The 16,200-nt window shown below is 43.9% G+C and overlaps 1 protein-coding gene across 3 annotated transcripts in view; it reads right to left on the minus strand.

Annotated features, from left to right (window-relative positions):
• Positions 1-5,856: 5,856 nt before the first annotated feature.
• GHDC (GH3 domain containing) overlaps positions 5,857-16,200 on the minus strand; it is a 146,907-nt gene continuing 136,563 nt past the window's right edge. For 2 of the 3 annotated variants that reach the window (XM_069237686.1, XM_069237685.1), the window contains one exon: positions 6,373-8,277. In XM_069237686.1, coding sequence (XP_069093787.1) covers positions 8,056-8,277 — 222 coding nt within the window. In that variant the 3' untranslated portion in view covers positions 6,373-8,055. Of the gene's footprint in view, positions 8,278-16,200 lie in introns of all 3 variants that reach the window. The other variant, XM_069237687.1, reaches the window with a different exon arrangement.

Here is a 16,200-nt window from a genome sequence, read left to right on the forward strand (position 1 = left end):
GTTATCCTGGCACCGGAGGCCACGACGCCTAACAACGTGCAGGCCCAATCTATTTGTATGTTGCAGCTGGAAATAGCGCGAACTCAGGGACAATGGAGCGTGTCGTAAGTATACAGGCATGGATCTGATGATCAAGTTATGATTTGCCCCGAGTACAAGAGGTGAAGTTAACACAAAGACCTGAACCCGGCTCCACAGCACCAAAGTCGACAGTTCCGAACAGAACACCACCTTCACGCCCCTGCAGGAGGCTGGGCAGCCAAAGCCACGACAAGGACCCAAAAGGACCCAAAAGGAGGGGACGACCACAGGAACTGTAGACAGAAAGAGAATGAGCTCCTCCAGACCAGACCAGGGGGACCTCCGACCCACCTGCAAGGCTCCCAGACTGGCACCCACAGAGGGGATGGCAACAATGGGCATACCACACACAGAACCAGGCCCACGAGTCCAAAGACAAAAAACGCAGGAGGAGATGCCCGCTGCGGGGAAGCCATTACGTGGAGCCTACCGGGAGGACCTGGCCGCCGCATGAGCACAGGCGGACGCCAGCTGCCACTGCTGGATGGAGATGGCTGGGCCAAGGCCTCTAAGGCAGGACCCAGAAAACAACAAAGAGAAACACCTCATGAGCAGAACCGCTAACCTGCACGAATAGGAAAAACACCCTCAGAGACACACAGCACCGACCCAACCCCGCAACTGGAGGCTCTGCATGCATGAGCAAGATGCTTCAGGAGACATCACCGTAGAAAAATGTGAGCCCCCGCAAAGAAAACAGAGACACCGCCAAGAGGCACTCACCCCAGGAACCGGCAGCTGCCAATCCAGAAAGCGTTGTTCCCACGTATGCTCGGCAACACCCGTGTCACGAGCAGGAAGTCAGGCAGGCACCATGCAAAAAGAACAGTTGATGGACAGAATGCAGAACAAAACAAACATCCACCCCCTTTCACAGATCTGGGTTTAATGCATCAGTTTTTTTGCTCACCATGCCATTCCATTTTAGACCCAGTCATATGCAAATCAGTCTTGACCCTCAGCCCGAACTGCCAGACCAGGTCCTCCACCATGCAACTGGCTCTCACCACACGCCTCCCAACTGCCCAGGTGGCCAGGAGACAAAGAAAGCTGATCGCCAACGACAGGAACCATACCCTCAGCCCACAATGGGAGGGCCCATCATCATGACGACAGTATCCCGGAGGATGAGCTCCTGCAGGACGAGGCAGCACTGCACTACAGAGCCAGGGCAGCAGCCAAGAAGGGCCTGCCCAGCGGCCACTGAGAAGCAAATAACTGCACACCCACAGTAAGCCCAGCAGACCGGAGGGGAGTGTACCCGGAACAACCGTCACCCAAGCCCAGCAGGGATGACATCCTCACATCCATAGAAGACAGAAAAAAGAACAGGATGAATGCTGGGTGAGTACAGCTTATGTACTACCAGAGGGATGGGCTGGGGAAGGGAGATCCCAGCATTCCTCAAGTTATTTTTTTCTGTCGCGGAGACAGTTATCTCCAATTAGTGATGAATGGGATGAGGACTAGAGGGACCTGGAGGTAATGCAAAGTTTAAAAAAAAACCTGGACTGGGTGAACTGTTCCTGCATGGAAATAGGAAACCTGCCGGTTGTGTGCGCCACACTTTCCTCTATTAATCAAACAGAGCAGTTCCAGCTTTTTATTTCATTTATTTCACTGCTCAAATACGCTTCCTTGATTTTGGCAGTGTTTACTCATTGTACAAATACCTGCAATGATTTCCAGGCCAGCTGCCTCTAGCAATCAATAGTCAGATGGAAAATAACATCTGCTCTCGACTGTATTAGTCTTTCTTCTATGTCCAAGGTGAAGCTTTTGTGCTCACTGCAGCTCCCTGTGAATAATTTATAGCGATAACACTAACATGGTTAACAGCAAACCTGCCACGTCTGGAGCTTAGCACCTGCAGTGAGGGGACCTCAAAATTAAGAAATATATTCAGCTTCTGAAGCGGTTTTTCTGGCTGCTCCGATAAAGGCGAAGCATAACTATTATTCCATTCGTGCAGATTGCATTGTGCCATTTCTTGCATCATGCTTTCCTTTTTAGGTCTTGCCTACGGATAGTTAGTTCCTCTTAGTCGTCAAAAACCTGTTGTGTACAAGGCAAGTACTTACAGCAAGTTTTGGTTTGGCCCATTACTGGCATTTGTCCAGTTTTTTTTTACCATCGTTTTGTCTGAAAGATTGGTATCCTTGGCCTAAGCTTCAACCCTCACATCCGGAAAATATTTTTTTCTTTTTTATTCAGCACACTAAGTGTGCATGTGTTGCCTTGCTCTCTCCGTTATGTGTTACTGTCCCATTTAAATCACTGCCCCTCTTTACTCTCCATCTTGCTGCCCTGTCCCCAGGTCATCCATTGCGTCCCTGACGCCCACATTTCCTGACTCAGCTCTCAACCCAGCTTCTCGCCTTCTCTCCGCGCCGCTCCTCCAGCCACAAGTCAAGGTTTATTTAAACTCGCATCACTGCTCGCCATCACGTTTTTCTCTTTTCTATATTTGTTGGAGGGCCTGGAAATCACACTTTGCTGCCAAGTTGTTTTTTTTAATCACACTAGCATGCTTAATTTTAATTTTTCACTACAGCTGAAAACGTTTTAAGTTACAGCTCCAGATTAAAACAGTAACATAATTGGTGTTGTGTTGATTTGTATGTATGCATTTGTGTTGATGCATCACCTTTATGTACGTAATACGTGTATGTGCTATTATGTAAAGCATGAACCTAGCCAAAAAGGCAGCAGCATGATGTACAGGGTCAAAGACAAGCATACAGTCGCCATGCAGTGTACGTCGTGCAACAGCCGCCATTGTGTGATTATTTTGCGTGATGCTATTCAGCATCAGCCAAAAGCACTGGCAACACCGGTAGTTCTGCAGTGTCAAAGTCAAAAGGCAAGACCTACTGCCATTTGCCAATGCTTGCTAGGTAGAGTTAGGTAGCCTTTATATATTGCTGGACCTTGATGCTGCTGTCTGCAGGCATGGATCTGAGAGGTTCAATCTAGAGGTTAAATAGGAAGAAGGAAGCCCTGTGGGTCTCCACAGGAGACTGAGGGTGTTAATGATCTTGAAGACCCTTTGCATGGGGTGGTGCTGGTTGGTGATGTAGAATGTGAACCGTTTCAAAGTACTGCCTGAAGGTCCCGTCTGTGTTTTCAGGGAGCTGGATGGTTCAGTGTGTTAAAGGCTACAGAGAGGTAAAGCAGGACCAGGAGGAAGTGGGTGTGCCTGGTATTGGAGAGCAGGAGCTACTGACGAATTGAAGTGTGACTGTCTCAGTGCTGCAAGCTGATTGGCAGTCCTGTAGAAGAAGATATTTGCTGATTTGATCCTGGAGTTGGTAGTGACTGATTTTTCAATGTTATTCCATATCGAAAGATGTTGAGACAGGATGGACTCAGGGATGGTTTTCTTAACAGGGAAAGGATCTCTGACCTGTTTTAAATCATCGAGGAATTTTCCTTAGCTTTGGGTGGTGCCAACAATGTGGACAAGGGCTGTGAGTGCCTCCTAGAGCGAAGTGATGATGGAAGAAAGAAGGGTGTCGGTCTTCATCAGAGATTGCCTTCAGAGAGTTAGCCATTTTTGGAGGGATCCATGGGCAAGGCAGGTCAAAGAAGGTTTATTTAGTGGTGAGGTGCTTTGGATGGCGCAAAGCAAGGGGACTACCAAAGTGGTAATGATGATGGATTTCATTTTGTCGATCTCACTGAAGAAGAGTTTGATGGTGTCACGTTTCTCGAATGAAGCAGGCACTGTGGGCTCTGGAAGAGATCTGGTGCAGTGTTTGACAGCATTGAAGAGGACTTTGATTCCGTTGGTTGATTCACTGTAGGTGGTCTAGTCATAGGTTTCAGCCGCAATGATGAGCTATTAGAGCATAGTGTTTTGAGCAAGTGAGAACATCCTAGAACTTTGATCTTCTCCATTTCCTTATCTGTTTCTATAAGGTACATTTATCTATGCCATTTCATGCATCTAATGAGGCTGGAAATAGAAAGTGAAATCTAAGGTGAAATGGTCAGCTGAAAATCTTAGGGCAAGGGTCAAATAATTTGACAAAGTGACAACCTGTACCCAAAACAAGATCTAGGTACTTGATGACTGTAGCGGTGTGGGGATATAATTAGGCCATCAGTTTTATTGTATTTATTGCTTTGACATGTCCGTCTGTATTCCTCTACATTGATCTTTTTCCAACTTTATTAAAATGAATCAATTTTCTAAATGAAAAAATGAAGCTGCAACTACTACATTTCCACATGCATTAAACCAATAAAAGTGGATTTACATTAAAAATCAGTTGGGTTTTAGAATTATAAGTAATCATAAAACTTCTATGAAACTTTAGCAGTGTGGTAGAAAAATGTGTGCATACTTGCTGCTGCTTAAGTTTTATTATTAAACCTCATCCTTTCTTAACTTACCTGTCAATCTGCCCTGTTAGAGGCACGTCAGTCATAACTGACAGCATTGAGAATGTAAAAAAAAAAAAAGAAAACTATTTTCTAAGTGTTTCTGCATTTAAACATGCACAAAGATGTGGTAAGCAATGATTCTCTATCTGTATTTTTTTTCTACAAAATACCAGTAAAATTTGAGACTGAGGAAGGTGTGCCCAGACTGCTGTGTACACAATACAGAATGACAAACTAACAAACAAGACGCCATCGCCATTAAGACTGTTATTTCTGGTGGAGCAAATATTCTGGTTAAATCAAGGTAGATACTATATCCTTATGGCCCGCCATGGTGGGCTATACTGGCCATTAAGGGCCCGCTCCAGCGTTAAAGGCCCAAGCCAAAGGCGAGGGTCTTCAACATAGGAGCAGGACTTTAATGCTGGTATATCCCATGTACAGAGGACTATAAGTCTATTAGAACTTTCTGCCACTAGAGGGCAAAATGGTTTAATAAATAAAACAAAGGCCTAGCATGGTCTGAAGGGAACTGTGAACAAAAGCTTTGGAATGTTGGAGCTCCAGGCTTCTACTGGCTGGTAATACCCCAGAGCACTCCAATATTTTCAATATGAAATGAAATGTAGATTTATATAGCGCGGCTTATCACCCGTGAGGGTCTCAAGTCGCTGTACATGAGCACGGGGAGATTAAGTGATTTGCCCAGAATCACAAGACGTTACACAGTCACTCTGACTGCTGCACTACATCCTCTCCCGATGGGGCTCACGACATTCTAATGTTATATTATGCACACAGTTGATGACATTAACAGTTTGCCAATAAAGTGCAGAAGGTCCTTAGCAGTTTTAGAGAGAACCCTGTAGTGTAAAGAGATGGCTTGGTATTTATATACATTCCAGAGGTTTTTACCAGCTTTCTGGGGTAGTACTGGGTTCTACTGTAGGGTAACTCAGTGGCCACGTCCAATATGAAAGCTTTGAACAACTGAGATAACTCGTTCTGTACCATCCCACTAGGCCCCACGGGTTTGGAGCACCTTTCCAGTGTGGCTCAGTCAGGCTCCGTTCCTTCTCCACGAAGATGAAAACCCTTGCCTTGAGGCATCACTCCTGCCCCAACCGCCCCAGTACGGTGGGAGAGAACCCCTTACTCCAACACCTTCATCAAGTGCCCGTTCTTCTGCTCAACCCAATGTAACACCTCTCGTTGTATGGAGTGCTCTTGTGCTCTGTAGCTAGCATCATTCAAGAGAGACACACACACACGTATCACTACAGAAATGCAGTCAATTGCAATCATGGATTTGGCAGTCATTTTGGCTTCATCTTACAAATATCGTTGCAAAAATTGAGAATTTTATTGCAAAATAAAATACCGAACAACCATGTCAAGGGCTTTATTAACAACAGCATATTTGTGCTGAAAGGCCGGGCCGGATCCCTATCGGACCCAACATGATAGCGATGAAAAGATAAATAATAAAAATAAAAAAGGTTGTGTCAACTGCCAGTTCTCGGTTGGTAAGGACTCTATCCAACAAATAGTTTTGTGGTAAACGACAATCTTTTGTGGCCACTAAACAGGGTTCTATGTGCCACAGCACCAAAGGTTGGGAGATATCTAAAAGCACGAGGTGGTGTGAATTAGTGCAAACATTTTTGCGCAACACGTGGACTACTTTTCACCACCGCAGGATTTCGATGGCCGAACCAATCTTCATCAAATTTACCGGATGGAGTGGCTCTGTGACAAAGGGCCTTAATGTCAATTTTTTTAAAGATTAGTTTAGTCTTGGAAAAGCTGGATAAGCTAAAGCATTTAACAAAGAAAGGGCAAAAATGCAGTATTTTAACCTTTTACGTCGTCACTGTACGAATTATCTTTTTTTTTTTTTTTAAGTATAGCACAAGCACGGTTTAAGCAGAAGAGGGGCACGTGGCCACCTTGATGTTTTTCAAATGTGTGGTCAGTTAGAAGTAGGCTGATGTGTTTTGAACATGTTTCTTGCTGTATGTAGGTCAATGGAAAAAAAAAACACAAAACTGGTTCCTTTTATGCCTCGCCTTAGATCCACAACATAATCAAGTGATTTTTTTAAAACAAAACTCAGCATTATTTAACTACATAAATAATGGCATTTGTTTCCAGAAACACCTCTACTCCATGATTTCTTCCTTTGATTCTCTTCAGTAGATAATATACTAATATATAATCTAATTTAATATTCCCCATTTCCATAGAGCACTTCCTGGATATGTGCAAAATCCACAGGTAACCTGTTCACTGTATATTAACATTCCTGTAAAATAAAGTGCCTTGAGCAGCAGAGGAGAAACCAAAACCTTTGTACTTTTTTCATTCTAAAATTCGCATCCCCTCCGAAAAATTGGGAGTCATGAAAGTAAGTGATGTTAGTATTACCAAAGTGAATGGTTCTCGTTATATCAACATTGGTAGGGCGGAATCTGCCATGCTCAGATACAAACTGCTAGCCACACAAATCTCCCTAGCAGGTGCAACAGCCCACTAGGCTATCACGGGGCTCTGAGAAAAAGATTACAGACCGCTTCTCAGCAGCCCTGTCAAGATAGCCGAAAGGCTAGAGGGAGTGTCTTATACTCCAATGCGTGCAACACTGAGCTTAAGGTTATAACAAAGATAAACCGTATGAGTGATGAGATCAGGGGGTGCAGGAGTTAAGCAAAGATAGTGAAACAGTAGTACAGAATGAGAACTGGACTTTTATCGCCCAAAGCATTGGACACTCAGTGGCAGACTTCCATATCACAATGAGGTGGTACTAGGATATGAGGCAACAGGTCCCCAAAATGTGCACTCCCTTACATCTCAAGAGCTTGACTGTCGATGGAGGAAAAAATCCTAACCACCTCGAGTGACCGCTCAAGGAGTCCTACCTCAAATCACTGTAGACTGATAGCACGACAGCAGTATCAAGTAGAGGGCAAGTCTGTCTCTCATTAGTGAACCCTAAACAAAACCTACTGCCACAATTCTGTGTTTCGATGGCTTGGGGAAGAAAGAGAGTACAAGTCTATCATTCAAGTGCGACCCCTCAAAGAGACCTCCAAATATAATTATCTGTATGTTCACAGCTTGGCAGGTGAAACACTAAAAGATCAAATCTTCTCTTCATGGGGGTCTCCTGGCTACAGCCTCTCAAAGTTCACTTCTCTCCACTGATGGCAGGGTAAGGAGGGTGGAGGCCAAGCCTACATACCACGTATAACCTGCGAAAGAGAACTCCAGCTCAAATGTAAGTGTGCTGATGCCTGGAGGAGAGGCAAGGGAAGAATGCATCTATCCTTCGTTTACGACTCCTAATGGAGTCTCTTGCTGCCTGCTCATAATACTGACTAATTGGTGGTTCTTAGGGGGCCACATTTACAATCAATTAAGAAACAGAGTTATCAACTTTGATTCTGCTGCTAAGCCCAACCACTCACTGCACTCTTCCGTCAGCCTTTCCTAATCTGTTCCCTTTGAGGGGCACCAGTTTTGCCACACCAGATACACTGACAAATAGCAAGTGTCTGGAAGGTTTAGGGAATGGTGGTTCCTTCAGGAGATGATCTGGCGTTGCATGAAGTCTGCTAGCTCCTTCCTTCTCAGGACTCTTGGCATCTGAAGCTGGTCATAGGTGATCCCAGAACCAGAAACAATAAAGTGGCGGAGCAGTGTGAAAGCCCCCGCTCGGACGAGGTGGACACGTGTGTGCCCAATGCTTCCTTTGATCCGTAGCGCTTTGTAGGCAGGAATGTCTTCCTGAAGACACTGATCCAGCTGCAGAAACATGAAACGGACACATTAAATACAATGCTGCAATGGAAATGAATTAAACAGAGCGACAATTACAGTTACCCATTAAGCCAGGAGAGCTGAGGCACAGTGGCCACACCTCAAGCTCAGCCCAGCACAAACAGACTTTCACTAACCAGCAGGCCTTTCTGGGACTTTCCAGGTGCTCCTACAGGCCAGTCTAACTCTGGTAGGGATACATTTTCAAGTCAAAAAAGTTAAAAAAAAAGAAAACTCACTAGGACACCCTGACCTGCAAATTCGATCATGGACATCTCATTGCAAGTCTTGCTATTATTAAAACTGTTAATGTCTGTAAACTGTTGTGTTATTTTCACTTTAAATGCATTTTGAAACAACCAATGGGATGCCAGAAAGGTTAACATTGAGGCACCTTTGTCCAATCAGAACACTCAATCCTTATACTGGGCCAAAAGCTTGTTTTCTGGAGCTGTGGAACATCTTCATGGATTTGAGAACATAATCACCCATATTGCAGATATTGCTTATTGCAAGAAACTCTGTTTGTTCTGTGCAGCAGCATAATGTCACAATTGGACATCATTCAAAAAGCAATATAAACATTATTATAATAACTACTACTAGGGTACTATTAATTGTTTCAATGGGCACAAGCATAAAAGGCTTAATTGGCCAATCAGCAATCAAAACCTATAGGCTGAAACTTACAAGGAGTTCCACAGTAGTAGCTTAACTGACTGTGCCATCTTTCCGTTTTAGGCAATGCTTGTTTTTATACAATATGTGTCTTCATACAAAAAATATTCACAAAGTAAGCACTGACCAGGTTAAGAGATCAGAAGACTAAGCATCAGACCTTTGCAAATGCTTGTTGTAATTAGAAACGGCTTGCGACATTCTGGAGTATACAGTAGTGTTAAGTACATGGTAAAAGCTTCAAGAAAATAAGTTGTTTTTATTTAAATTACCGCAGTCATTGGTAGAGTTTCATCCTCCCACAACCATCACCTACCATAACACAGGGCAGAAGTACTATGTATTGCTTACAAAATACTGGCCATAAATTGCTACCAGTAGATTTTTTAAACTGACCTAAGTAGAAAAAGGTTGGTTTCAGAAAATTATGATCCGATTGGGTCGTAATCCAACCAACCTAATTTATGAATACTGAGATTGGTCACAAAGTGTAAGTCCCTCCAATTGGAGGCCATCATATGAATGCTGGCCATCTCTCGACAGCAGCCCACCATGTCTGTGACTGTTTTCTACAAAGTAACCTTTTTTTTTTTTTATTATTAATTTTTTTTTTTTTTAGATGTGGCCTATTTTCCCTAAAGGAAACAAGAAAGTGTTTAAAAAGAACAGATTTTTTCTTCATTGTTTGAGAGCTACTCCCCAACAATATTTTTGTTTTACTTCATTCACAAAGGGGAAGGGATCCTAAAGAGACCCCTTCCCTTTTGCAAATGATCTTTACCCCAACACTGAAGGGGGTGGGAGGAGCTAACATTTCAATGTTTTGTAGCTGGGTTGTAGTCGCCAAACATTGATTCACATTTGGGAGGAGTGCCCACAGCAGAAAACACATTTCTGACCCCTTTTGCGACCCCTAAATTGAGATGCTAGAGTTGTAAACCAAAAACCTGTGCCAGAATGGAGACTGGGTAGAATAAGCACTACTAGTGATGTTTGCACCACTGCTATCAGTTGACAGAAATGCTGACCACCATAACAGTTCTGCATCCAGGAGCTTAAAGCTGACCGGGCCCAGTGATTTAGAGCAGTGGTTCTTAACCTGTGGCTCGGGGACCCAGGGTGCCCGCGAGGCGGTGGTCCATGACTGCGCAGAAAATGAAATGAATGTGTATATAAATAAAGAAGCAAAATGTAATTCAGATCCTTAAATTTATTTGTGGCAACAGTGCAAGTACATCAAACCGAATATAGTATAAACGATGAGTGGTCTAAATTAAATTTAGACAAGTTCAACCCATCCTATTTGTGAAATAAATTAAAATAAAATATTTCATGTTTATGAATTTGTTTGATGAATGCTTGTTCCTGTACTTTTTGTGTACTGTTTTGTGTTTCAAAGCACTGACTTCAAATCATCTAAAATGCTTATGACAGGTCCCAGGGCTCACAGTAATGACTCAGTAGGGGTCCTCGGATTCCAAACATAATTAAGTGGGGGTCCACAAAAAGTCAAAAGATTAAGAACCACTAATTGAGAGAAAGCATCACATAGCGGTATACGTGCTAAATGAGGGCAGGGGAAAAGAATGCGTCTAATAAATGGTCCTTTAGCGCCCTCCAGTGGTTTCTTGTGATTAAGTGGGAAAAATAGAGCTTCCCTTATTCAGTAAATTCATTAAAATAGAGTTTCACCATCGGGGACCACCAAGCTGGTGTTTCCACATTGTTTTCACTGAAAGTCGGTTTTGTTCACAGTATTTTTGTGGCAAACATTTCTCCACCCTCTTCCATCTATCAGCCACTAAAGGTCAGCTACAGAGGGTCGTGAGTATTTGCCCTCAACCTCCTCCTGGAAGCAACAAGCAGATTTGTAAAACCTGCACCTGAAGAACAGTTCTCTTGTCGCTTTCCAAGGATTGGTGAATATTTTGCTACAATGCTAGTTCTCCAACCCCTTGCCCATGCATCAGGGTACCCTACCGCATGGCACCACTCACTCTCCCTAACTTATACTTGGAACCACTCTGCATTCTTTAAAAAGTCTCCAACATCTCTTACCACTTCTGCACTGATGATGGAGAGCGCAAAATCCTGAGGCTTCATCCACAGTAAGCAACCTCCAATCCCACAAATGCACTGTAGCTAATGTGGCTCAACTACAATGAGACTGCTACATAGTATAAACTGCCTCCAACTACAAATGAGACTACTACATTGTGTCAACTGCCTCTAACTACAAATGAGACTGCTACATTGTATTAACTGCCTCCAACTACAAATGAGACCTCAACATTGAACCAACCTCCTTCAAGTACAAATTTTCTGCTACACTGTTCCTACCGCCTCCAACTACAAATGAGACAGCTACACTGTATTAACCACCTCTAACTACAAATGAGACTGCTACATTGTATAAACTGCATCCAACTACAAATGAGACTACTACATTGTGTCAACCGCCTCTAACTACAAATGAGGCTGCTACACTGTATTAACTGCCTCCAACTACAAATGAGACCTCAACATTGAACCAACCTCCTTCAAGTACAAATGAGACTGCTACACTGTTCCTACCGCCTCCAACTACAAATGAGACAGCTACACTGTATTAACCACCTCTAACTACAAATGAGACTGCTATATTGTATCAACCGCCTCCAACTACAAATGAGACTGCTACATTGTGTCAACTGCCTCTAACTACAAATGAGACTGCTACACTGTATTAAGTGCCTCTAACTACAAATGAGACTGCAACATTGAATCAACCTCCTCCAAGTACAAATGAGACTGCTACACTGTTCCTACCGCCTCCAACTACTAATGAGACAGCTACACTGTATTAACCGTCTCTAACTACAAATGAGGCTGCTAGATTGTATCAACCGCCTCCAACTATCACTGAGACAGCTATATTGTACCAACCGCCTCAAACAAGACTGCTACATTGTATCAACTGTCTCCACCAAGACTGCTACATTGTATCAACCTCCTCCAACTACAAATAAGACAGCTACATTGTATCAACTGCCTGAAACTACAAATGAGACTGCACACTGCATTAACCGCCTCCAGCTACAAATGAGACAGATACATTTTATCAACCACCTCAAACTACAAATGAGACCGCAAATTGCATTAACCTTCTCCAACTACAAATGAGACCGCTACATTGTATCAACTACCTCCAACTACAAATGAGACTGTTACATTGTATCAACCACCTCCAAAATGAGACTGCTACACTGTATCAACGCCTCTTACCATGTGAAGATCTAAAACAAGTGGTCTAATCCCTAATCCTTTCTCGACTTGACTATGGCAACTCTATACTGCATCTTGCCCATGAGAAAGCAGCACTCTAATTTGAAGCCAGACTGGTCCATGGATCCAGCAAATTTAACAATATATCACACCAATCTTCATCTCCTTGTAGTGGGCTTCCGAGATGACACCAGTAACTATCTTGCTCATAAACGAGTCATCTCTGGTGGTCAACAGAATTTATGAAGCACAGACACTCTTCTCTTCCAACTAATTATGTATATAAAAATTAACCCTCATCAGTCCCTCCCAAACTTTGCAATTGAAACCTGCCTGCCATCAGAACTACCCCAACCTACAAAATCTTCAAGAGTCCAATGAAAAGACTACTATTCGAACACCACTTGGCAATCTAAATCTTATCTGCAACAAGACTGTCCTGGTCGCACCCTTGGGACAGTCCACATTTTCTGCATCATACAGCGGAATATGGTTGCCCCATCTCTGACCATGAGTTACTATCGCTGCACCACTAACTTTTTGTACATTGTTATATTGTCTTTTTTATATCAACTGTGTACTTATGTGTAACAAACTACTTGCTCCTTGCAACTTATGTGAAGCGCTATGACACCCATGGTTCATATTCGCACTATAGAAAGTTACAAATAAATGATCAAAAATACTACCAACTCCATCACCTTTGTGGTGAGTATGAGGCTAGCTGGGTGGATAGTGCAGTGGGTTGGGTGTGCCTTCAGCAGATGTTGTGTGCAGGCTACTAGTCACATGTTTAAAATTTGATAGAAGATAGTTTATATTTCAATGGCAAATATATGCTGCATTTCTTATTTGCTCCTTGTATACGTAGCACATGAACAAAAGGACAACCATCCATTTTATAGCCTCACCCAACTAGTCACCGACACAAGACACACACTTTGATGGTCAGGGACAGATTCAAATACAGCCACGTCACTGAGCTCACCTGGACAGGCCACACCACTGTCCACAAGAACCCTCTGCACAGCCTCCAGGCAACCCAGCTCCTCACGCCACAGCTGTAACAAAGTATCTGAGAGCCAGTGGACCAACACCCTCAGCACATCCCACTCTAACACCGCAAGCAACCTTGAACAGGCTGTCCAGAATTTCTCTGTCAGGATCACCGACTTCGCCGACAGAGTCGCTTGTCAAGCACACCAAACTAAAGAGACCCACTAAACAAGCAACTTGGTACACCCTGCAACTATGAATCGTGAAATGCAACTGCAAGCAACTCAAAAGGAAATGGTGCACTAGCAAGCAGCCACAGGCTGAACCCCTTCAAGTCCTCTCTCAACTAATACCACCAACTACTGAAAAAAACCCAAAAAGAAATGCCCTAGCCGACTGCATTGAAAATCGATTCAACCACCCTAAGGAACTCTTCAGCACTGTCAGAGAGTTGTACAACCCCTCAGTCAGTGAAAAAAATATCACCTCTTCTCAGGAACTCTGCGCTTCCCTGGCAGACTTCTTCCACAACAAGATCTCCACCATCTACAAAAACTTCAAACCCCAACCCCCCATCGCCAACACCCTCAGCCTTCTCCCTCCCATGGATGCTCTCCCCAAAGAGGTCTCCGACCACCTACTCACAAGCCTGGGACCAGCTCACCACATAACACCATAGCCATCATGAACTCTGTCCACTGTGGAGCACCCACAGACCCCTGTCCCCATAAGATTTTCAACCTCAGAAGCAAGATTATCAGCAGGGAGCTCACCATCATCTTCAACTCATCTATACCATGGCCTCTTTCCCCGAGGTATGGAAACACTCTAAAGTCAAACCCCTTCTCAAGAAACCTTCCGCCGACCCAGCAAACTCAAGAACTACTGCCCCATCTCGCAGCACTACTTTCCTGCCAAGATACTCAAAAAGGCCATCAACCACCAACTCACACAACACCTAGAGATCAACAACGTCCTGGACCCCTTCTTAATCCGGATTCCGCACCAACCAGTGCACCGAGACTGCCATGGACGACATCATAGCCCTTCTCAATCAGGGAGAAATGGCAGACCTGATCCTTCTTGACCTCTCAGCAGCATTAAACACCGTGTCCCACCACACCCTTATCAACAGGATGCATCACTTCGGAATCCAAGGAAAAGCCCTCAAGTGGATCACCTCCTTCTTCAACGGAAGAACCCAGAGAATCTGCCTAACTCCTATCACCTCAGAACCCAAGGAAATCATCTGCAGAATCACTCAAGGCTTGTCTCTCAGCCACACACTCTTCAAGATCTGCATGACCCCCTTGGCTAACATCATCAGATCCCACGGAATGAACATCATATCCTAGACAGACTACACCATGCTGATCCTCTCACTATCAGGCCACCCCCTCCACCGCACCACCACAAAGGCCAACTCCCACAGGTAAAACTCACTGCAGACAAAATGGAGCTGCTGATCTTCAGGAGCAACTCCTCCAAATGGAATGACTCCTGGTGGCCTACAGAACTTGGACCACCACCCAGCCTGGGAGATCGTGCTCACAATCTTGTCATCATACTGGACTGAAAGCTCATCATGAAAAACCAGATCAACGCAGTTACTGCTGCCTGCTTCCTATTGCTTCGTATGCTCCGTAAGATCTTCATATGGCTTCCAGTCAACCCCAGACAAGCCCTAGTCACCAGCCGACTGGACTACGGCAATGCACTCTATGTAAGAATCACCACGCATCATCTGAAAAGACTGCAGACCATACAGAACTCAGCAGCCAGACTCATCCTCGACCTCCCTAAGTAGACCCACATCACCTCTCATCTCAGGAAGCTCCACTAGCTCCCCACTCAGAAGAGATGCCAATTCAAGATGAGGACCCAAAAAGCCCTTGATAATCAAGGACCTGTACACATCAACCACTGCATAAACTTTTCGCCAATCACATCCAGACTACTGCGCTCCACCTCCCTCTCCCTTGTGACATTTCCTTTATCCATCAGATTGACAGTGGAGAATGCTTGATTCTCCCACCTTACAGCAAAATCCTGGAACGACCTCCCCCTTAACCTGCAGACCTCCTCCTCTCTTCTGGAATTCAGGAAAGGACCCAAGGCCTAGCTGTTCAACTAATTGCAGCAGCTACGCTCTCAGCACCTAGATACCCTCAAGGGTGGTTAGCTGCACTCTATAAATCCGGTTTGATGGATAGCTTTAGAATTGTCAGTGTATTAATTGCGCTATCCTTATTTTCTTATTCTGTAGTTTACTGATCTTAATTGAAATTGTTTAATGTGTGTTAGACTTTTGGTCCATTTATGGTTTGCAAAAAAAATAATGCTTCATAAAAACTATCTACTGCAGACTTTCAGATGATATTAACAATAGCTGGGTCCTTCCAAAGTGACTGAAAAAGAGCTGTCCAGTTTGAAAGTAGTAGTAGTGCTATCACAGTGCTTGGCGACTTAGATGTAGTGCTAGATAACCATACATTTTCCTGAGCCCCTCATCCTTCCAAAGTTACCTCTGATGCATCTGATAATTACAGCACCAGTTATTTACAGTGTTATCAAACTCCAAATGTAAAGTACTACATGCTGTTCAACAAGCAAGCTATTGCTGCAATACACGGACTCCTCCAACATCTGCATAAAATGATACCTATTTTGTTTATTACAGACTACTTGTGTCATGATTACTCAACTCTTCTACTGTAATAATGTAGTAAAATGGAATTGTGACTTGAGTGTGTATTCCACAAATGAGAGAATTCCAGGTATTCCAGTAACATTTTAACTGCTACCCTGGCTCCCAACATCCACACATGCGTTGCTCCAACTTCTAACTACCTACTAAAGACCACAACAACAGAGAATGTAGACCTCCCTCCAGAGAGCACTGACACATACAGAAGGAAATGACCCAATGCACTAACTCTCAGATCACACAATGCCTACTACAGTAGACAG

This window comes from Pleurodeles waltl, chromosome 6 (assembly GCF_031143425.1).
Source record: "Pleurodeles waltl isolate 20211129_DDA chromosome 6, aPleWal1.hap1.20221129, whole genome shotgun sequence".
In the NCBI taxonomy this organism is placed as follows: Eukaryota; Metazoa; Chordata; class Amphibia; order Caudata; family Salamandridae; genus Pleurodeles; species Pleurodeles waltl.